The sequence below is a fragment of the Anomalospiza imberbis genome, chromosome 14 (genome assembly GCF_031753505.1).
Source record: "Anomalospiza imberbis isolate Cuckoo-Finch-1a 21T00152 chromosome 14, ASM3175350v1, whole genome shotgun sequence".
In the NCBI taxonomy this organism is placed as follows: domain Eukaryota; kingdom Metazoa; phylum Chordata; class Aves; order Passeriformes; family Viduidae; genus Anomalospiza; species Anomalospiza imberbis.
The window spans coordinates 10038423-10062446 of NC_089694.1; the positions used below are offsets into that span (position 1 = coordinate 10038423).

At 35.9% G+C, this 24024-nt stretch overlaps 1 protein-coding gene across 5 annotated transcripts in view; it reads left to right on the plus strand.

The window, feature by feature from the left end:
* Positions 1–24024, plus strand: part of STAG2 (STAG2 cohesin complex component) — a 74862-nt gene that overhangs the window by 31680 nt on the left and 19158 nt on the right. For all 5 annotated transcript variants that reach the window (XM_068204855.1, XM_068204860.1, XM_068204859.1 and 2 more), the window contains exons 2-18: positions 4599–4743; positions 6621–6699; positions 7841–8002; positions 10746–10842; positions 12093–12169; positions 13695–13899; positions 16149–16300; positions 17524–17597; positions 17716–17839; positions 18879–18977; positions 19076–19155; positions 19690–19797; positions 20651–20762; positions 21345–21462; positions 22182–22285; positions 23148–23240; positions 23427–23516. In XM_068204855.1, the coding sequence (XP_068060956.1) occupies positions 4700–4743; positions 6621–6699; positions 7841–8002; positions 10746–10842; positions 12093–12169; positions 13695–13899; positions 16149–16300; positions 17524–17597; positions 17716–17839; positions 18879–18977; positions 19076–19155; positions 19690–19797; positions 20651–20762; positions 21345–21462; positions 22182–22285; positions 23148–23240; positions 23427–23516 (1818 nt within the window). In that variant the 5' untranslated portion in view covers positions 4599–4699. The remainder of the gene's footprint in view (positions 1–4598; positions 4744–6620; positions 6700–7840; positions 8003–10745; positions 10843–12092; positions 12170–13694; positions 13900–16148; positions 16301–17523; positions 17598–17715; positions 17840–18878; positions 18978–19075; positions 19156–19689; positions 19798–20650; positions 20763–21344; positions 21463–22181; positions 22286–23147; positions 23241–23426; positions 23517–24024) is intronic.

Genomic DNA, 24024 nt, shown 5'->3' on the forward strand with positions numbered 1-24024 from the left:
ATAGATGCCAAGGATCCAACAGCAACCAAAATAAACAGCTTGTGTAGTGTACCTGAAACCTCACAGTGAGCTTGATCAATAACACTGGAGTTCCTGCATTTACACAAGTGTACAAAACACAAATGTTTGGGACTGGTTTTGTGATTCTTCATAGTGTGTGTGTATATACATATATAATTAGGTATATTCTTAGAGCAAGCACTGCTCACTGAATTGCAGTAATGGATCTGTGCATGTAGTAGGAATTGTGGGAGGACAGGTAGCCCTCAGCAGCTGCTGATGACAGCATATGTGTTACTGTGTGAATTGTGCTGGTGAATTCTGTCAACAGTTGGCCAGTGTATTTGAGTTAATCACAACCATACCTAAATATTCATGTAATAGGGATAAATAGCCTTTAAGGTTTAAATATGTTTTTCAATGAATAAGCTTTTGGAGTTTTGATAGTGTTTCGTGCTTGCCTCTTGCTTTTAACAGTCAAATCCTTTTAAGTAGAAACCTTTCCCTACATTTACGGTTGGAAGCATTATGTATCATTACTGTTGCTGGACTGCTCCTGTTGTTCCAGGAGGTTTTTTAGTTCAGTAGTGTTTTGTTAACAAAGTCTTAAATAGCAAGGTACAATAAAGGGATACATTATTTCTGCTCTTATAATGTTTTTTTGAAATTCTTCTGCTTGTTTTGAAAGCTAATTACTGAAAATAGTCATACTACAGTAGCTGTATGCGTTTCTGTCTTTGTAAGAGTCATTGGAATCAAACATGTATGTGCCTTTATTTCAAAAAGATGAAATCCTCTGGTGTCTTAACAATCTGAATACAAATCTAAAGGAAATGTGCTACAATATTACTGCAATTTTGGCAATCTGTTGTAAAGTTTATTGCAGAGAAATAACTAGGTCAACCTCTGGATGACCTGTCTTTTGGAGTTTCTTCAGTTAGCTTTAGGCTAGAGCTCCACCTTGTGATCCTTCAGCAGGATACATTTTCTTTTTATAGTTAATAATTAAATTATGATTTCACAAAGTTGAATGCCTTTTAAAGTTTTCACAGACATCAGAGATTTCAGTATCTGCTTGGGAAAATTAAAGTTGGAATTCTGTGAACATGCCAAAAAAGAAACTCAAGAGCTAATTTTTTTGATACAGTTTAGTTTAGAGTTTACTTCATAGAATTCTTAAAACAATTTGTTTATTAGAACTCATTTAATAGATAATATAGACCTGCACTATTTGGAATGACATCTGCAAGAATTTCACTTCTTTATTTTCAGATTTCACTGTGATATATGAAGTTGATATATTTAAAAAGTCTTGGTAGGAAAATCATTCATATAAGTATCCTTCCTTATTGACTTCCTGAACCACATGCTTTGAATGAGTCATCCAGTGTGGGCATGAGGAAGACATGGCTGGCAGTAGTCTTGAATTTCCAGAAGGTGTTTAATGAGATGAAGAATCTTGAGGAATGACCAATGTTGCTTTTCTCCCATACCAGAACAAGAGAACATGACATAAAGTTGGAAAATAATAAATTCAAGGCAAAGAATATGCCTTTTTGTAGTCTGGAATTTGGCTGTGGGAGTTCTTGGATGGAAGACCCTCCATTGAGTATTGAGTTCAAAAACTCTTTGGAAATACTAATGGAAAAAATAAGGTGTTGTGAAGTACAGGGACAACCTCTCTGGCCAGCAAAATCTATAGATTATTTCTGGATGCCAGGAAAGCATTCAGGGAAACTTTGCTATTAAGAAGATAATTTTCTTCCTTGGGCAGCTTCTCTTGGCCACTGCCAGAGGGGGCTTACTGGACTGGGTTGACCCTGCTGGTTGAGCATCAAAAGACCTTCACTCTGGATGTGTGTAAACCTTGTAAGATTATTCTCTAGTAGGACAAATGCAAAGGGTTTTTTTTTGGTCATTGCTGGAACTTAAGCTTGACGCCTAAGATCCCTTATGCTCTTTGTACACCCTTGCCAGGTGTTCATATCTAGCTTCTGTTTACCAGAATACCTGTATATAGTTGCACTCATGAGGGATAAGTTTGTTCTACCTTCAAGAAAAACAAAAAATATGTATCTCAGTAGTTAATGCTTCAACATCAGGCTGAAGAACTTGATATGTCTGTTCTGTTCTAGGAGGTGATTCTGACAAATGCTGTGTTTAATGTTTTGTGCTCTGTACTAAGATGAACAGTTCTGACAAGAAGTTCAAGTTGGTGTAAATGGCAGACAGCTTTTGTTACTGATTTATTTACTTGGCTTGTTTGATGTAGAGAACAAATACTCTGATACTTTGCCCATTCTTTTCCATAGTTTTGGAGTTTTTTCTTTAATTTTTTGTGATTATAAGAATTTATTGAGATTTTTGCAAAATTTTGTAGGATGGTATGTTTGGATTTCATATATGGAGCCACCTTGCTTGTAAGGATCCTGATTGTCACTTTAATAGATGTCTTGCCTCTTAATATTGAAAAATGTAAACTAGAAAGAATCAAATACCAGCACACTGATAGACAGGTTGAACTTGAAACTGGGCAGTGTGGTTTTTGAAGTTTGCATCTCTGCTTTGCGCTGGGACTGAATCACAAGCATGCCTCAATAAGAACTTGTGTAAATGTTTATCTTTCTTCTTCTTTTTTTTTTCTGTTCCCCCCTCCCAGTACAGCTGAGCAGGTGCCAGCCTGATGACCAAGGCATTAAAGTGTGTCCTTTTTTCCAAGTTTAAGTTGCTGATTGGAATCAAAGTAAATATTAAGAGATAAATAAATACAAAGTACATGAAGCAGTTCCAAAGTGTAGAACTTTCTGATGTGTTAGCTTCTGAGCATGGCATTTCACAGATGGCCTGGGTGGTATAATAGCACCTTGCCACCAAAGAAGGGAATTTAACCCTTCCCTCCCCTGCTGGAGGCTATGCAGTCTTGTGTTTCCTGTGCCTTGACTCTGGATATCTGCTATTGAACCAGTTTAACTTGAGAATCTTGGGGAAAAATACTTGAATTGTATTTTGCCCATTTTAGTGGGGACTTTAACTGGGTGATACTGAATTGGCAGAGCCTACGAGGGGTGAGTGGCTGGGCAGGGGTTGCTACAGGGAGTGTGAATGGAGTGCATTGGTCATGTGCCCATGTGGTGCCTTTGGAGAAGGGAGGAATGCAGTGGCAGAGGGTGCTGCCATTCTGCAGCATGGTTTTTCTTGAAACTTTTTATCTTCTGCTATGTTTTGGATGGAACATGCTTTTGTAGTTGCAGACTGTCTTGAGATTGAACCTTCTTGCCTTTGCCACTATTTATTTCCACTGTGGTTCTCTACTTTAATGTAATTGTGTGAAATGTGAAGAAAGAGAACGTAATAAGTTCAGAGTTTATGGTTTCTCTCATCTCTCTAAATCTTGGAAGCTACAGTGGCCCCTAGCATTCGGAATAAGCACTTGCAGGAGAAAACCTGTCCAGCCTCTCTGCCACATGCTCAGTTAAAATGCAGTCTCTGGAGCAGAGCTACCAGACTTTGAGCAACATGTGCTTAGCATGCCAAAATTTAATCTTTCCCTCAAATACCTAATCACTCCAGAAAGCTGTAGAGTCAGCCGACTGACTCTGAAAGTTTTTCTCCATGGTATTCTGTCTTTAAAATACCTGAACATCATACTTTCTTAATTTCACTGTGTAAAAGTTAATCTGGAGAGCCAAGTGACATAGAAAACCTAGTGGATGGCTAAAACTTGCTTTTGAAGTACCCAGGGAGATTATTTTCCCCCTTGATAATAGGAAAAATAAGAGAAAAAACTGAAATTTATTATAATGAACAGTAATGTAATGAAGTTTAAAACAAGTATTTAATGATCTTTAGTTTTCTTGCTGAAACAATTGTGTTTCCAGTGTTTTCCTTTATCCTATGTGGATAGTATTATCTTCCTTGGTACTCATAAAGAGTCTTGACAAATGCTTCAATTGTTAAACCTGTTGTAAGTCTGGTTTATCAACTCTGGAAGTCATGGAATTGTGAAGCAGCTGGTTATAAGAACTTGTTGGAAGAGATTATATCTATGGACAATACCATGGAAGTTGGCAAGTTGGAGATGCAAAGTTGCTATATATAACATCTTGTATAATACACATATTGTGCTTCAAGTTCAACATCAAGTCTGGTTTTGGGTTGGTCAACTAGAACTAGGATTACCCTAGTGTTGTCAGTTCTGGGCTCTGCTACTTAATGAAAACCATTCCAGTTTGCTCATCCTATCCAGAAAATGTGTGTGGAGGGGTGTTTGGTGGTTGTTGTTTGGTGTGTTTTTTTTTTGTTTTTTTTTTTTTTTTTTTTTTTTTTTTTTTTTTTATTGGGTGGGGGTTTTTTTGTTATTACATTTTGTGTGTTTGGTGTTTTTTACAGTGTTTCTATATTATTTTACTGCAATCCTTTTTTACCATTTGTGGAGTCACTTTGTAGTAGGATCATGGGAGGACTCAAAATCTTTAAAACAGGAAAAAGCTTGGCTGGAAACAGAGGATAGTATGATCTACATTTTCTGTGTTTCCAACTCTTTATCCTTCCATATGTGGAATAATTTTCATTGTATTTTTTGATTTATTTCATTCTAGAAGTTGTCTGCTGCAAAGGAAGAAAGAAAAGTAAGCTTGCACTTCAGACTGCTTTTTGAATACCTTTCTAATACAGTGGTGTTCCAGAAGATGATAAAGAAATGATAGCAGCTCCAGAAATACCAACTGATTTTACTCTCCTTCAGTAAGTGTTTCAAAAATTTGTTGTTCCTTTTGTAAATGTACTGTGTCTTTTTTGTGTTATAGTTTACTTTCTCTTAGAAACAAGGAAACATAATAAAGGATGGTGTTCTATTTTTTTTCTATTGAGATGTTGGTAAAAGCATTTTAAATCTTTTTATTGAGTAATAATTCAGCAATAACTTAAGTAAGTTTTTAAAATGTTTTTAAAAATATGATTTTAAATCAAGTAGTTGAAATATTTGCCCTTAACTGGAGCGAGTCACTTAATGTTTAAAATATGTAATGCCAAATGCTTTAGTTAAGGCCAAATTAATGGCTTCCCTCAGGCATCAGTTCCTTGGTGTTTTTGACATAATTTTACTGAGCTTTTTGTCTTCCCACAATTTTTAAGAAACTAACATTTGAATTTCCAAGATTTAGAATTAGGTACAGGTTACACTTTTGGATAGAGGAGTAAAGTGATTATTTTAAGCAGACCAAAAGAATCCAGTTCATCCCCTTTTATTGTCAAGGGATTGGTATGAACACATTTCTCTAGACTGTTGAAATGGATTAACCTGGTTATGAAGCCTAAAAAGATGCAAAGGGGCAGTTTTGTATCAGTGAGTTTATTTGTGTGGGTGTTTTTTCTTTTCAGTGAGAAATTAAGATTGAAAATAAATTGGAAGATGGTTTAATATGAAGTAGTATTTTTACAACTGTTTATAATAGTTTTGTACTCTGTTGGTACAGTTTATTGCTTAGTGAAGTGTTTGGAATTTGTATTTAGATCTTTCCTGTGAAAATAAGAACATCTAGGAATTTTTGAAGAAGAAATTTTTCCACCTTTTTTCTGTCTTTCATTCTTCCCCCCAATGTCCTGGTTTGCAGGCTTTTCCAGTCCGTATCAGCTTGCATAGTCAACAAAACCAGACACGGCAGAATCCATGTCAAAGGCAGCAAGTTCCTTTCAGTCACTTGCAATAGTGAGAGACTGTAAATTTCTGGAGTGTTTTAGAAGGTTATAAATAAATCCATAGGAATGAGTCTCCCATGCCTCCAGTCATCTTTCTGATTGTTTTGTTAATTGATTCGGGAAGCGTGTATGAGAAATTTGTGATAGCAGCTGAAGTTGTACTGCATCTATGTGTTAAAATGAGCTCTTGTAGCATAATTTAAGTTAATTTCTACAGGAAACATAGAAAACACAAGCCAAACATTCTGTATTAATAATTCGGGTCATTTCACACACCTTCCTATCGATGTTGCCAACCAAGGATTTGTGAATCAATGCAGTGTATTTTAATGTGTAGGAAATCAAAATGAGTTTGTGTATTTAGTATGTTTTTACCTTATAAGCCTAAACAGAGCTACAGCTTTTTGATGAGGAAACCTCACCTAAATTTCTTTTCTGTACCTTTCAACATAAGTGCAAGCCTCTTAATTATTTGCTAAGTTTCTAGCAGCATGAAGAAATCTGTTGAGACACTTTGATTATCAGGGAAAGTGATGCTTTTTGGAATATTTTTTTGCTGTTGGGTTTTTTTCTCCTTCTCATTTTGTTTAAGTATTTGTGGCCAATATTTAAAGCTCTTTACTTTTTGAGATGTTGTCATGTTTGTCACATGTCAAAGGCATGATTCCCAGCCCGCTGCTATTTTCTACCTACCCTCAAATCTTTTAATCTCCCTGTATGGCTTCCTTCACAGGTACATTGCTTGGAGGAGACAGGATAGGCTGTGAATGTGGGGATGTGCTCTGTTCCTCAACAGTAGGCTTGGGAAAAGTTTCACTGTTGGTGTTGACTTACTGGACTGAGAGCATACTGTGATTTTATGTAGTATATTTAAGAATGTTTCTGATGAAATGTGTGAATGGTTTGTCTCTTTATCCTTGCAGGGAGTCTGAAACACACTTCTCTTCTGATACAGACTTTGAGGATATTGAAGGAAAAAACCAAAAGCAAGGCAAAGGCAAAGTATGTTCACTCTTTAGGGCTACTGAAACATTTCTACTGTTATGAATTGAAGAGTTTAGCACTTTCTTTGAAGTTCAGTGAGCAAGAAGGAATATTTTGTGAAAATGCAAGTGTTCTGTGAAGAGAGTTCATATTTGTATTTGCATGGAAATGCTTCATCTTGACTGTTTCTGTGATATTTTCTTAGTGCTCTGAAGGCATAAGGGAGGCAGGGGAGGAAAGGATAAGGTTTGATTTGATCAGTCTTTTGGCATATTTTCCATCCTATACTTAAATTCATCATGTATTCTGTGTCTTTTAGTTTGAAAAGTGAACAGAAAGATAATTCAGTTAAAAGAGTTTTTTTAACAGGTTGCAGACAGGCGGTTACAATAGTGGAGTGGGAGGTCTAAACCCAATTCCCAGCCCTTCTCTCCCTTCCTGGGTCAGTTGTCCTCCCCATGTGCCTTTCACAGGCTTCACAGCCACCACTGGTGTGGCTCCTTCCCTGCCGTGTGCTGGCCCGGGCTTCCCTGCTGACCCCTCACTGGATACCCCAGGTGCCTGTACCAGTGCCAAGCACCCGGTTGTGGAGAGGTGGTGGTGGATTTTATACAATGGTCATGTCATTTGTACTTGATGTTCTTTCTTCTTTCTGTAAGTCACACTTGATTTGGGAAATCAAAATACAAACACACCTGTCTGCTCTTCCTCACCCCACACTTGCCAGCTTATATTCAAATGGGAAAAGCAGAAGGTTAATGAGTTGCAGAGGAGAATTTGTGACGTGTTAAGGAAATTACCTTAGCTGTTTTAAAGGAAATACTAATAATCTGTTTTACAATTTAAACATGAGAAAGATCTGTGTTATACACTATCACTAATCACATTTTTAGTTGCTAAAAGATTTTAATTGAGGGAAGGAGGAACCTGTAGAGTTCTTGCTGGTCTTTGTATCAGGATCTGCTATTCTCAACTGTTGAATTTTTATATATATACATATATACACACAAACAGACATACAGATATATGCAAGACATTTAAAAAAATATGGTTGCTGAAAATCAAAGGCCTTGCCTATATTTGTCATGGTATGGATAGTGATTTTTTCTTTTAATACTTCATGATAATTAAATAAAACCTCTTGTGTGTGTGATTCCAGACTTGTAAAAAAGGAAAAAAAGGACCAGCAGAGAAGGGAAAAAGTGGAAACGGAGGAGGGAAACCCGGTGGTCCAAATCGGATGAATGGACATCACCAACAGAATGGTGTGGAAAACATGATGCTCTTTGAAGTAGTTAAAATGGGCAAGAGTGCTATGCAGGTAAGACCTGGGATAGCTCTATGACTTGGATGTAGATACAATTTCAATATAACAAGATTTTCTTCTACATGCTGTTTAATCAAATGAAGTCGAAAGCAATTTTTTTCCTTCAATTTGCTGTTTTTACTTATATAGAAGAATCAAAATAAAGTGGTTTTGCTTTGTTGATGTTTGAACTTGAATGAACTGATTTATCATTTCTAAATGTTCATGAATAAATTTATACTGCAATTCAAAATAAGTTTTTAGTATCCTGAATGAAGAAAGGTTATTGTAGATTGCATGACTTTAAAGTCCTTTTTGTGTGATGGTAACTAAATACAAATGTGGTTTAGACTTATTGTTGTCATAGAACTTAATAAGAATCTGTAGTTTTTACATGCATCCAGAGCTTAGATTATCTGAAAATAAATAGTTGCTTCTCTTCTCTCATCCAAAGTAAAATCACTAGCTAAAACTTACAGGCTCCTCTTTAAATTTCCTGACCCAAATTCCAGCCAATTACAATGTAGCAATATATTCTGGCTAAGTCAACTTAGGGTAGATTTAACCCCTTCAAGTATTTACATTAGATACTCTCCCCACTGCATTTACTAACAGGATGGAAGTCAGACTATTAAGAAATACAGCACTGTTTTTGTTGGTTTTACTTTTTTTAAATTCATATAAGCCACTGAAGTGTTTGTTTGTCTGTGAGCTTCCCAGCCAACACAGGGTTAAAATGAAATAAGTGTAAGCCTGTCAGCCATGAAGCTTTGCTGCTGACTCACTCATGTGACTCCTGGCAGTGTGGAAGAAAGCCTATCTTTGGGACTGGAAATCTAGAGTTTGCAGCTCCTGTAATACACGTGCTGGAAGCTGGCTTGCTGTGCAGTCCTCTCAAGGTTTACAGGCTCCTGCCTTGCAGCTGGGAACAAGAACAAATTACTTGGATGTGTTTGCACGGAGAAATTCTGATTCTTCCGTCATTTGTTTTGCTCTATTTCAAAGCAGATGGAAAAACAGTACTTCTCTAACTGTTGCTCTGTGTGGAACTTGTTCAGCTGGTAACCAGTAACTGTATCTTCATGAATTTTTAACTGTTTAAAATGACGTACAAGTCAAAATATTTTGCTTTCCAAGGGCAAAATGGACCTTTGCCTGGTCTGATTACTCTGTTGAATTGGGAAATTGATACCTGAATCTTTGTCAATTTTTTAAAACTAGTAAGAAAAAAATTCCAAATACTTTTTAAACTGAAGTCCATTTCAGTAGACAGAGTACAAAGTTTTCTCCATGGCCTTCAGTGTTTGCTTATCTAGAAAAAATTTAGTAATAATTTTAAGTCAACTATTTTATTTTAAATTCTGTTCTGTACCTTCTGAATTAGTTGACAAGGTGGTGTTAAGTCATAGGTTGGACTGGACGACCTCAAAGGTCTTTTCCAACCTAATCCCTTCTGTGATTCTGTGAATTAGTGTCTGTTCCCTGGCAAAAAGAGGTGGTTCATTCACAGAGACAAAACGTTTCAAGAAACAACTGTTTTGCTGGCACTTCTTTAAATTGAACAGATTCTGAAAACAAGACTGCCTAATGGAAATATTTGTTCCATTCCTATCATTCTTCAGTTCTTGCATGGTGACCTTCTTCAGAAGCTGAATTTATTTTCTCTGTATTTCATTCTTCCCTTCAGGTCAGTCCACTCAGGTCCAGCTCATAGGTTCTGTTCCTACTGGAAAGAGCATGACAGTTTCACTTGGAGTTTTTAATTATTTTTGTTGTGCTGACAACAGTTGTTGGTCACACTATAAACAAATCTGAGATTCAGGGAAGAGGGATTTTGCTGTATCCTTGTTCAGAAGATTTTCTCAATGGCAGTATGTTTTATTTGTCCTCACAGCAATATTGGCTGTGAGAGTAAGCACTGGGAATACAGACAGGAAGCCTTGGAGATGGTGCATAGTCCAGCTGTGTTTTGAAATTCTGAATTATTCCATCATTTAGGGAAGGGTACTAACGTATTAAAAAAGTCAAACATGAGAACTTGATACTACAGCGAGTCTCTTGTACCTGTGTTAATAAAATTGTGTGTCTGTCTTTTATGACCTTGGCAGTAGATGATTTGTACTCTACAAATGGATGGTTAAAACATAATTGCATGTAAATTCTGTTTTCTCAAAATGCTTATCACAGGTTTAATTGCTTCTTTAAATAAAATGTGCTTGTTCCTCTTTGGCTTAGTGACTACCAAGTAATTAATATCCATGGAGTGTAGGGCAGTGCCGTCCATCCTGTTATGGCAAATGTGGATGAAGCAAAGTTCATCCAAGGGACACATTTTTTAAAGATTATAGGGAGTTGTAGCTGTTGAAATTGAATGCACAAATAATATCTTCAGAGAAATGTCAGTGGCTTGGCAGAGCAGGGGAAGGGTGTAAATAAAAAACCTGATTCTCTAAAATACCCCAATTATTTTTGCTTTCTTCCTCCAAAAATGATACTGTAGAAGGATATGGTATTCCTCTGCTTTTTTTTCAGGTGTCAGTTTTGTACTGGTATATGTTTATAGAATAAAATGAGTTCTTGAGAACAGAAAAAGCAGTAAAAGATCATTTAAACATTTAGTTCTGTAGTAATCAAAAAAGATGTTTCAAGTTAACTTAAAGGCATGAAGAAGAATCATACTTTTACTTGAAAGCAGTTAAGTAACAATGTCTTCAATTTATGACAACTGAGCAGTGCGTTTTTATTTGTTTTCTTTCAGTCTGTAGTGGATGATTGGATAGAGTCATACAAACATGACCGAGATATAGCACTTCTTGATCTCATTAACTTCTTTATTCAGTGTTCAGGCTGCAAAGGTAAGATACTGAAGTGGTTACTCATCCATTTAAGTCATTTTACAGCATGAGTCTCAATCTTTCCTTTCATACCACTGAGGCTATAAGATTGCTTCATCCCCAGAGCTAGTTTAAATTATCAGGTTCTTGGAGTTAAACAAGTATTTCTGAAGTTGGGAGCAGGAGGTTTAGAAATCTTATACTGTAGCTTAAAGTTTTGATTAAGCCTTTTGTATTTACAGCAGATAGAAATCAGTACTGGTACTTAACATGTGCTTCCTCTTCCTTTGTTCCTGCTATTATTTCAGAAAATCATCTCTCCTCTCGCTGGTAGTTCATCTTATTCAGTCTTGGAATTATAATTTGATGTTTTATCATTAAGATTGCTTCATAACTTTTGTAGACATGCTTGTTTCAAAAGATATTATGGACAATGTCATGGTAGCCTGTCTACAGTAAGATTGTGTTTCCATATATTTTTTTTCTTTATTTTCTGATTTTTCTTTCCTCATTTCTGCATCCTCCATTCTTTTACCTCTCAGCTCCTTTTGAAGAGAAGGTAACTTGCCTTGCAGTGTCACTATGCTTGATAGAGGAGGACTGGATGTAATTTGTTCTGCTCAAGTCTTTCTCTGTCCTGATAAACTTCTAACATGTATAAATCTCCAGAAAGCTAACAGTGTTCCTCAGAGGTTGTCTGTGCTTTCAAGAGTAGTGGCCTTTTGATTTTTGTTACAAGATAAAGCAGCAGAATCTTTTAATGCTCTCTGTGATGATCCTCGTCAGGAATTTTGCAGTAAACTTCGTGAGGTCTAACAATTTGAGGCCAAGACAAATAGAAATTTAATGAAAGCGCTGTGTTTATTGTACTGCAGAAGATAATAAATAGCAATACAGCTGTTCAAAATTGTCTTGCACTATTTAGAATCTTGAGTCCCAAAAGGTCACTTTAGATGGTGTAATGCTCACTGGTACAGAGGTCTGGCACAAGTATCTTTGATTTCTGATTATGAGTGAGTAATTTCTAGCTGTGTGTGTACATGCACACAAGCACACTTCTTAGGAAGAAGACTAAACCCCACATAAATGGTGTTAAGTACTTGTTACACATGAATGCTAGAAGACAAAAAGAGAAATTTATTAAAAATATATATGTGTAATCAGTAGGTTAGGTGAAAACGGGTTATTTTGACATTGTAGCAGGAGGCATGTCATCTGCCATCTACAGCTTTCATATTAGCAGTGCTAATGACCTAATATCTAAATTGTAGGAGTTGTTACAGCAGAGATGTTCCGACATATGCAGAATTCTGAAATAATCCGCAAAATGACTGAAGAATTTGATGAGGTAATTTAATGAAGTGCTGATTATGTATTTATTTTTATTGTCTTTTTACATGATGTAATCTTGCTGGATCATGTTGCTAGACATTTATTTCAAGAATATGGAGTTACAAAAATTACAGGACTTTTATGAATGAAAATGTTAAACTCTTATTTCACTGAACTTAAAAGACTAGGAAGGAAAGTTCTGCATGTATGCAACTTATTTTATTAATGGTTTAAGAGATCAATATTGACTTTCAGTTTTTAAATAGTGGGAACACCTACTGTGGTGGCACTATGGGGGATGCCTGCCTATCTTGCTGTTTATATAAGGCCTTAAATTGTCTCTTAAAATGGTAGCTAAATTTATTTCTATGCATTCATTAATCTACAAATTGTGGGGATTTCAATTTGATTATTTTCCAATTGCTTTTCCTTTCATGGGGATTATAGTTCTTTTCCCTTTAAATTGTCACATGCTGTTACACAGTGTTGGGGTAAATGAGATACATTGGGAGTTTTTTTTTGGTGGGCGGTGGGGTTCTTTTTGGGGTTTTTTTGTAGTTTAAATTTTGGTTCTGTTTTGGGGTTTTTCTGTTGATTTCATTTGGCTTTCGTTTGTTTTTGGTTTTTCTGGGTTTGAGTGGTGTTTCTATACATAAATGTAGCTTTAAAACCTCCTCCCCAAATTTGTCTGGTACAGCAACAGTTCTCTCCACTGCCACCCCTCCAATAATTAAAAAATTCATAAGTTTAACTGAGGGGAAAATGTAATATCCTTTTCTTTAAAAGGATTTTAGTGTTCCTTAAATCTACCTCAGTGCATAAATAGTTTTGATTACTCCAAGGCAATATTGTGTGCAATTTATAAAGCCACACCTGGGACTGTTGGTACATGGGTTCTTCTAAAACTCATGCTCACTTTTTCTTGTAATAGAATTCTAATGAGCAGCTCTCAGATTTCTAATCCCTTTTCATGGATACTTGCTTTATTTTTCAACCTGTGTTGTTTTCAGCCTCTTAAAGAAACAGTTCAGAGTGGCACTGACACGAATGATTCTTTATTTTTTGCTGTCATTTTACCATTATTTGTAAAGGCTTCCATAACAGGAGGGGACACACATTTGTTATATTTGAGGTGTTGTAGTAGGTAATTTTATGACTTCAGAAATTTTCAGTCTGATATGTAAGCATTTCCCTGTAAACTTCCTTACGATCCTGACCTGTTCCTAAACTTGTCACCTAACTGTTCTTGTGATGGTTCAAGTGTAATGAAGAAGATTTGTAAGGCAAATAATTTTTTTCCTTTTATTTTGTGTCAAACAAAAAAGAGGAGTTAGTAGTTTGAATGTTGTCTTTGTGTTATAACAAGCCTCAGCTGCAAAGTATATTCATATTTATGTAATCATATTCTTCTGATGTATCATTTTTAAGGCCTCTGAGATTTGGCTTTAAAGTTGTATGTATCTCTTCTTAACCTTTAGTTAATGAAATAACTTCTTAAGTGTTTGAAAGAATTTCTTGTTTCCTTTTCTGTGTTTTAACAGGATAGTGGAGATTATCCACTAACTATGGCTGGCCCCCAATGGAAAAAGTTCAAATCCAGTTTTTGTGAGTTCATTGGAGTACTCGTCCGACAATGTCAATATAGCATCATATATGATGAATATATGATGGATACTGTCATTTCCCTGCTTACGGGGCTGTCAGACTCACAAGTCAGAGCCTTTCGGCACACTAGCACACTGGCAGGTCAGTGAATTTATATTTGCTTGGGTATTGCTTACATTTAATGCTTTGTGTTGCACGGGACGGAATTACTCTGGTTGAACTTCTTGATATTCAACGTTCAACTTGTGTTTTATTTTTTGATACAGTTTTCATCTTATGCAGCTTGCTTTGGGATAGCTTTTTATCTTGGATTTTTGTTGTTGAAAAACACATTACTATTTTAAAGCATTCTAGCTCTCTGGTATTTTTTTTTGTTACCTTTAGTAGAAAAGTAAATAGAAGGAAACTTTACAGTTGATTCTACTAGATTGTCTTTGGTCATAAATAAGGGTGTCGGTGTCTTTTAATCTTACATGCAGTTGAACCTGTTCATGCTCTGCATTAAATCAAACAGAAATTGTAGTTTATGTTGGATGCAATTTTTACTACAAACTTAAATTGTGCTACATATTGAGGTCATGGCGCTATGTAAAGTAACATTTCCAGTCTCCACATTAGAAACAATTTAAAAGATTTTTTCATCAGTAATACAATCTCTAAATTTCTTTATGTTTTATGTAATTGACCTTTTCGCATATTTTTTTCCCAATACGTTAAATTGTGAAGAAGTCCTTTATGAGTTAAGTATAGAGTGTTTCAAAGAAGTATGTATTTGTGTGGACAAAGGATGAGCTTCCTGGGTGAGGCAGTCCTAAACTTGCACTGATTACTGAGGAAGGATTGTGAATGGCATTGTGTGGCTGTCGGCTTATGTGAGGTTATGGTAACAATTTTACTTTGAACAAGGTGAAGTTAGGCTGTGTGTGAAACTGAGGTTTTGCCACACTGGAGGTAATTACTGTTAGCTTCCCTTGACCTGGCTGATACACAGCTGGCTTCAGTCCTAACTGTCATGTCAGTCCTTCTGTATCCTTGATAGCTCTCTTGAATTTACATCAGCACGCTGCACATGGGACTGCTGCTGTGTAACTTCTACCAGCCAGAGCATTTCTTATGGAGAGAGGAACAAAAACTTCTTATTTCAGGAGAATTTACAGATTCTGCTGTATCATCAGTTCAGACTGTTGTACTATATGACTTAATACAAATTCTAGGTCTTAAAAAGCAAGTTATTACCTTTGGATTTTTTTAAATTGGAGTTGTGCCTGAATAAAAGTTGTAGAAAATGTCCTGTTGCATGTTAGTTTCTGTCAAACAAAATATTTTTTATAAGCCATGTGTTTTCATTTGTTCACATCAGCAGTCAATTCTGTTGGTTTTGTGTGTTCATGTGAATTTTACTGTTTGTATTGTTGAAGATTGTATTTTATATGGAAAAAAGTGTCAGCAAAATCCTTGTATCCATATTTACTGGTACTTCTGGTAATTTTGGCTTCTGTGGTTAACTCAGACTTGCTCTTTAATCTTGGAGATCACAGTGTGAGATGATATTTCAATATAACTGCATGTCTTTAAGCCTTGCTCATTAGCTTTATGCTGGTGATACATGCACAAGAATTTTGTGCCTGCTCTGCCAGTGCAAGCCCTTTTATGCCTTGTTACAGAAGCTCACAAGACAAGCAAGTACACAATTGATCACCTTCTAATTTCTGAAAAAGGGGTATTTGTCTGCACTCTTTTAAAAAAGATTGATCTAAAAATAAAAAAGGACACAAGAATCCCACACAAGTGTCTTTTATATTTTGGTTTTCTGTTTTCTGGCTTGTAGTTGGCTAATGTGCTTTCTCTGCTTCTGCTAATAAATGAATCTTTGAAAAACCTGCACCTTTTTAAAATTAAATGGAGGGAAAATGACTGGTGTGATATGGTGGTGTTGGTTGTCTTAAGACATTTCCTTTTGAAGAAAGAAGCTTCTTGTATATTTAAGACTGAATGATATGAGTCTAAATGACTCTGATAGCAGTTCCTCTAGTATTTCTTAGGCAAAGTTTGTTAATCTTACATTCGACCTTCATTTTGGGGAGGAAACAGATCCTGTATCTCAATTCAATAATAATAATAATGTATATATAATAAAAATAATGCTTATAGCATTAAAGAAGTGACAAAAAAAGACCAGAATAGCAATATTGCATCTATTGTCCTGATAAATAATGATGCAGTGCTTGGTAAAACATTGCATAAGTTTGTGTATCAAAAAATTACAGTAAATATATTTCCACAGATACAGAAAGGGTAGACTGGAAGAGGTGTCAAGATTTTTCTTCTGAGTTTTCTTAGATCAGGCAACCTTTTAAATAATCCTTATTCTTTTCATTTATTTTTTGTAGCCATGAAACTGATGACTGCTTTAGTGAATGTGGCATTAAATCTAAGTATTAACATGGACAACACACAGCGGCAGTATGAAGCAGAACGAAATAAAATAATTGGGAAAAGAGCTAATGATAGGCTGGAACTCTTACTACAGAAGAGAAAGGAGGTTAGTGCAACTAAGTGTTCATAAATGGCCACTAATAATTAATCTTGTTCTGTAATTGGTTTTGGTAGTTTTCCGTCTCTCTAGCTCTTCGGGTTGTTTATGTTTAATGCTTAAAAAACTTTGCAAGGTGCTTCTTACTGTCTGGTTTTCTTTAAAAAGAAGTAAATGTAGAGTCTTAAAAAGAGTAGTGTTGCAGTGAAGTTAGTGAGACTGCAATCAGTAATAAATACATTTTTGTTGTATTTCTTGATGAGTTTCCTACATTGAGCTCAAAAATGCAAGAAAAATTACCACACCTTGACAGTTTTTGGCTTCTAGAGAAGATCTCCGTGATCTTGGAGCAAAATACTGCTTTTATAATGTCAATAATGATCTCAGCAGAAAATGCATTTAAAGGCTTTAGATAAGGCTTTTTTCATGTACAGAAAGCACTATCAAAGTTGAAAATGCAGTCTACTTCTGTTTTCTTTCTTTTGTGTAAAAGAGACTTGCTGATTCATTGCTGACAATGTTGTCTTTTTAAAAGCCCTAATTCAATCAGGTTTCAGTTGTTACTTTTGGGGCAATTGGTAGTTTGGTTTTTGTTTGTTTTTTTGGTCTTTTTTGGGTGGGGGTGGTGATGTTTGTTTTCTTTTAGGTTTTTGTTTCTAAGACATCAGGAATAACTTCTTCACGATCAAGGGAAACATTTCACCTTGGCTCTTCAGTGTTTGTGCTGTTTGTTACCTGTTACGGGTTTTTTTTTTTTCCCTGACAGTTCAGACAAACAAACAACTTGGTCTTCTGATCATCTCCCAAAGATCTTGCAGTCTGATCTCTTAACAACCCATTCAATGTAGTTTTGTTAGATGTGTGTGCAGGGCCAGTCCTAGTCTGAGTAATACATAGATACGTAAAAAAGCAATGATGTTACTAGAAAATTAAATCAGGTTTTCTTACAAATTAATTAAGAAGGGCCTTTCAGAAACCCAAGATGTCTTTGTTACACTTGAAGAACAGTTTTCCAGTGGTCAGAATTACTAAAGTTTGTATGCTGTGGTAGATACAATTTCTTAAATAATAGCATACTGTACTGTGAAACAGATCTGTGAATATTTCTGAATCTGTGAAAGGATTTAATGGTCACACTTGTAAATGTTAATTTAGTTTGTCTAGCATCAGCACCATCTGATCTGACTGTAAAAGTGCTGCTCACTGTTTATGTACTCTTTATCTTCTTTCAGCTTCAAGAAAATCAGGATGAAATAGAAAACATGATGAATGCAATATTTAAAGGTGTTTTTGTGCATAGATACCGGTAAGTTTCTCTCAGTAAGTAATGTGTAGCATCATTACTTTCTTTTATAAGCTGGAGGCAGGTTATTTCTTTCTAATTATTTGTCTGTTTCAACTTGCTGCCCCACTTCCCTCCACAGAGATGCAATTGCTGAAATAAGAGCCATCTGCATTGAGGAGATTGGAATATGGATGAAAATGTACAGTGACGCCTTCCTCAATGACAGCTACTTGAAATATGTGGGGTGGACTATGCATGACAAGGTAAACTGCACTGAGCAAAAGGTGCAGAACCAAGAAGCAGAACTCCTTGGTTTTGATTATTGATCTTTCCAGACTAGATTCGGATGTCTTAACTGTTTGAATTGGTCACTGCTTTCCTTATCACTCAGAAGTACTGGCATTTCAAAGTACATATAAGCCAGACTTGAATGTTCTTAGAGAGTACATATAGATTTTTTAAAGAAACTGTTATTTGTAGGCAAATGGTCATTTATATTTATTTATTGCTGATGCAAACTTGTAGTGCATAGTGTTTAACTACTTCAAATTAATGCATGTCATCACTATAGCCTGGCTGTACTCTGTTTTGCCAAGTTACAAAACTCGAGGATTCTCATCTAGGTGTAAAAAGTATGGGGAAAGCCCCCTTTTGTGCTGTTTAGTGCCTCAAGCTGTTATTACCAACTACCACCTAGAGACTGTTCTCTGCTTGGAGGGGTCAGTCTGGTTTACAAATACTCCCTGACTCATTATTGAGTCAGCACATTGCCTCAGTTCTTGCATCGCAAACTACAAGCTGTTGAATTTTAAGTGAAAGAAATGAGTGATGCTCAGTCTTGCTGTGCTGTTCATGGGCTTGGTGTAAAAACCCAATAACCTCTGACAGTGGGGTGAGGTCATCTGTGCCTTAGAACAGGTTCTCTGCTGAAGCAGATCTTGTATTTCAAGAGGAATATTTATTTTTTTATCTACTTAGTAATTTTGACTGAAGAAAGGATTATCATCAATGATAGAAATATTTTGAGTGTTGAGAAAGCATGATACAGGTGTTTGATTTATGAAGATGGTAACTGCAGTAAGACCTTGGGGGGTTTTATTAGTTTTTGTTGCTTCACTGCCTTGTTACAAACAAGGTTATATTCTTACGTTGTTAACATGATTATTGATAGTGTATTGTGACAGCATTTAATCTTTGTTTTTGAATTAATTCTGATTTTATAAGAAACTTGTCTTGTATGACATGAAGATCACATCTGTATCCTATACTTGACTTTTAATTCAGTTCTTAATTTTATTTTAGCAAGGAGAAGTAAGACTGAAATGCCTAACTGCTTTGCAAGGGCTTTACTATAATAAGGAGCTTAATTCCAAATTGGAACTCTTCACCAGTCGGTTCAAGGTTAGTGTTAATTCTTACTTTGAGTAGATCTGATTTTTTTTTTTTTAAAGTTGCATTACACTTCTTTCCTCTTCAAAAATATTTTTTTGTGTTCTTAGGATAGAATTGTGTCTATGACTCTTGACAAAGAATATGATGTTGCAGTCCAAGCAATAAAATTACTCACTCTTGTTTTACAGTAAGTACATGTATATTTCCTTATCTGACATACAAAAAATACCAACACTTAAGTGTTTCTCATCCTTGTGGGTGAGGCCAGCAGCATGACACTTCAGATAATCTGAAGGTTATGGAAATGCCTATGCATCTTACACCCAAAGAAAATGGAATTCCAAAAGTAATATGTCTAGAACAGTGTTACTACTTATCTCCCACAGTTCAGTAGGTGTAAGGGCTAGGAACTTTGAATTCAGCCTCGTAATTAAAAACTATCATAGAATATTTGAAATGAAGGACATGGAGTATATTGAACATTACACAGTAGTTGAATTCTTGAGCATAACCTTCTAGCAATAGCTCATACTTCATCAGTTTATTTTCTTCAGGAAGACTTTAGAACTAGGAATCTGGAGTTTTAGGATGATAAATTGAAGGAAAAGGTTTAGGTTCTCATTCATTTCCATCTCCCTCATTAGAGTTCATACTTTGTTGACTCAGCCTTTTTGGTTTTTTCTTTCTTTCTTTCTTTCCTTCTTCCCATCCCTACCCCTAGGAGTAGTGAAGAAGTTCTGACTGCAGAAGATTGTGAAAATGTCTACCACCTGGTTTATTCAGCTCATCGGCCAGTAGCAGTTGCCGCAGGGGAATTTCTTTATAAAAAGTAAGATGGAGAAATTACAGTTAACTTCTTGATCCTGTAGATATTTGTGCATTTGTGTGCATTAATATGATGATTCTTATTAGATTTAATCAAGAAAAGGAAAAAATTAATCAAAGTGGCCTTAAGAGAGAAGAGACAATGTAACATTACTGTATTTTCTAAACTGCTGTAGTTTTTCTAAATGGGAAATAGAAGTATGGCAGGCTGCACTTTGAAAGCTTGTACCTTCAGGGAATACAATGAAAATGTTCCTATATCTTCTCCTTTCCCATTCTTCCTGTGTAATGCCTTAAAATGCTTATGTAGTTTGGAGCCTAAAGCTTGGGCTTACATCATGAGTGTTTTCCCATTTGTAGTTCCTCCCCATGCCCTCCTCCTCCCCATTGTCCCATATGACCATTTCATAAAATATTTTTCATTTTAAAAATCCACTGTAAATCCAGCATGTCAGGTGTGTAGGAGAACAAACTAGAGTTTCCTCTTAATACTTTTCATACCTCCATCCAATAATTCTTAGCTGCTTTAAAGTCTCCTGTAGGGAGGTTTAGAAAATATCATTTGCTGAGGAGGAGCATAGACCTCAGGCACCTGCAATTACCACTGATGTTTATAAAGCATTTTGTTATAATCATACATCCCACTGGAAACAGTCAGTGGCATATCAACTCAGCATATATAAAATGCATATATGAAATTCTTCAAATTATACTTGTCCCAAATTACTTACTTTCAAAGTAAAATATGGAGTGAAGCAACAAGGTATTTAGCGTGTAAAAACCCAATACCTTGATGTGAATTGACTGTGGTGAAGGTAATAAAGAAGAAACTTATCAATAAATCATTTTTCTTTTAGGCTTTTCAGCCGCAGAGATGCTGAAGATGATGGAATACTGAAAAGGAGGGGAAGACAAAGTCCAAATGCTAATCTTGTGAAGACATTAGTGTTTTTCTTCTTGGAAAGTGAAGTAAGTTGGGTTTCAGGGATTTCCTTGTTTTTGTGGTGTGTGTGGATTTTTGTTGTTGTGGTTCTAATTTTTGTCATTTAAATGTTGTTGTTGTTGTTTTTCTTTTCCCCACTCATTGGTTAATAACCAGGAATCTGTCCTGGTTTTCCTGTTGTTTGAGCAACCTGGGGGTCAAAAGACTGTTTTGTATGGTTGTGTTTATTTGAGGGATCTGTCAGTACACAGTATTGAGATAGACTGTGAGTGCTACTCTGACAAACATGACAACGTACAAGGGTAGAGATATTGTGATTTGATTTAAAAGGGGAGAGAGAAAACAGCAAAATACCCCCACAATCCCTAGCCACCTATCCCCCAAGTTCTGACAGATCTTGTAGCACTACTCCCTGTAGCTGTTGGGCTGGATTCATCTTTTTAAGTTAATTGGGGAAGAAAATCTTCTGTTTAACCAGAGAGCTTGCAAAACTTGCTCTGTATTTTTGCCATGGGCAGGAGCCAAGCACAAGAAATACTCTGTATTATAGTTCTGTAGTAATCTTCTGATTAACTACTGATTAAATACTCAATCTGTTCTTATTTTAGTTGCACGAACATGCTGCTTATCTTGTGGACAGCATGTGGGACTGTGCAACAGACCTCTTGAAGGACTGGGAATGTATGAACAGTCTTCTGCTGGAGGAGCCTCTCAATGGAGAAGAACGTAAGAGATTTTTGTAGATCTTTGTTTATATTGCTGTGCAGTTTTTGTTAGGCTTGAAATAAGGAAAAAAAGATGTTTACATATATTTTCTGTGTTTCCATGACTATAAGAAGTCACTAATACCAATTATGAAATGTGAGGAAGTGTAGAAAGAGATCCCCACCTGGCATGGAAGTGTTACACAAGAGCAATGGTTAGAAGAAAAGAGAAGGAATTAGCATGCAGCGTTGCTTTGGTGTTCCACAAGTTCAGGCTGCACTTTTGGCATAGAGAAACTAAGTTGCTTGTGAAACTGGTTAATTTATTGTTACAACTACCATACAGAAAAATACCATAATTTCTTTGATGACAGTAGACCCAAACAAAACCCCTGCTATAATTTTGTAATTCATAGGTCCTAGTGAATGGACCTCGGAAAAATAGAAAGGAAGTAAAACAATTATAAAACTTGGTGTTTTTTCCATCCTGTCCTGTGACCCTTCCAGTGATATTCCCTCAGTTTTTCAGTATTTTCTGGTGTCATTTTATAAGGTACTTACTTCCTCTATCCCCTCTGTCACCCTCGCCTCTGGAAATGAGCTGTTGGTCTACATGTCTGTCTTTTTGCCTTAAACAAAAAGCCAAAAAACCCCCAAAACCCAAACAACAACCCCAACATATCCTAATCCTTGTGAAAAATGAAAAATAAGTTGTGTTAACATTTCTTTCTTAAATTTCAGCTTTAACAGACAGACAGGAAAGTGCACTGATTGAAATCATGCTTTGTACAATTCGGCAAGCGGCTGAATGTCATCCTCCTGTGGGAAGAGGAACGGGGAAAAGGGTAGGAAGCAAAAAACCTACTCCTCTAGAGATGTGGGAATGGCTCTGTGGGGCCATTGTGGGAAGAAGGAAGAGACTGTAGGCTGTTGCTGCTGAAGGGACTGAGATGGGAGATTCAGCTTTGGTCTCCATGTCCAACTACCCTGGCTAGTTTGCTTTTTCTGGACTTGGGCATGTGCTTAGTACTGTTCGAACTATTGCATTTGTTTGTACTATTAAAGATAATAAAAATTGATTTTGAAAACAATATTGGTTTGAAGGGAGGAGTAGAATCTATTTGGGAAAAGCTAAAACTGTTTTCAGTGTGAAAGAGCAAAATGAGGGAAAGGAAGATAGACCACATAGTCTCTTGAAGAAGGCCAGTCCACCAGTTGGCTTTTCTGTGGTTGTATGGAGTTTAGGCAGCCTCTTCTGTGGAGACATTAAGGAGTCTTCTCTCAAGACTGGTGCATATTTTGGTAAGAAACCCATTTAAGAACAGGTTGAAAGCTTGTATCAAAAAAGGATTGACAAATTAATTGAGTGAATCTTGTTAAAAATTGTAAGCTGAAGGGGTTCCCATTCTTACATTGTCATTCCAGTCATGGTATTTTGTTGCAGGAAAGGTAAACCTTTTGTTCTAGGTTATCACTTCTGTTTCAAGATAATCTTAATAGTGTTAGGACTAATTTGAATTGCATTTTTTGAATTCTGAATGTTGGTTTTTTCATTTTTTTTTTTAATTGCACACTTTCCTCCTGCATTACATTGATATGTTATAGTGATTTTAGAGGTCCATGTACGTAATCATCTTTTCATTAATGATAATGAAACTTAGCACCAGAACTTTTATCTGTAAAATTCTCACAATACCAATATTTTAGGTGCTGACAGCAAAGGAAAAGAAAACCCAATTGGATGACAGGACAAAAATTACTGAGCTTTTTGCGGTGGCACTTCCTCAGTTGCTAGCAAAGGTAGGTTTAATTCCATTTCTTGCTGATGGATGGTTGTTAAAATGTTTACAAGTATATTTCTGTAATTAATGATACAGCTTGCCACAATTTTTTTTTTTTTTACTAATTTTATATTTACTTGTTCTATAATGAATTACATTGTCCAAGACTTTTTCAACTAAACTTTTTTCCTTGCCAATTTTACAGTATTCTGTAGATGCAGAAAAAGTCACCAACTTACTGCAGTTGCCACAGTACTTTGACTTGGAAATTTATACAACAGGGCGATTAGAAAAGGTACGGTAACATCTACACATTAACATAAAAAGAAAGGTCTCAGAATTTAGACTTCATCACTGGAATTTTGATTACCATTTTAGGAGTGTTTTTTTGTGTAAAGGAGATTTTATTTATTGTAACCCTTACTGATAGTGCGACTTCGATTTCAGAGTTGTGGCTGGCTGCTCCTCTTAGAGATAGTGAAAATATGAGTTTTATAAGGCATGTCTGGCCAATTTTAACAGAAAGTCTTCCAGTTAAATGAACTAAAATGAGAACATTTATTGCTGGCTTATGGTCATATTTGTGAGAGCTGTCTGACAGATGAAGCTTGTAGAAACAGCTCAATAAGTTCTCTTTTTCTGTCACTGAAACTAGAAAACCACCATCATCATTGCATGAAAATGAGGAAGGATACCAGATCACAAATGATGTAGTTACTGCTCTCATTTTATCTGCTATGATGATGAGGTTGAAGCCGTTCTCATCTCTATTGTCTCCTTCTCAGATGTGCTATTCCATGGTG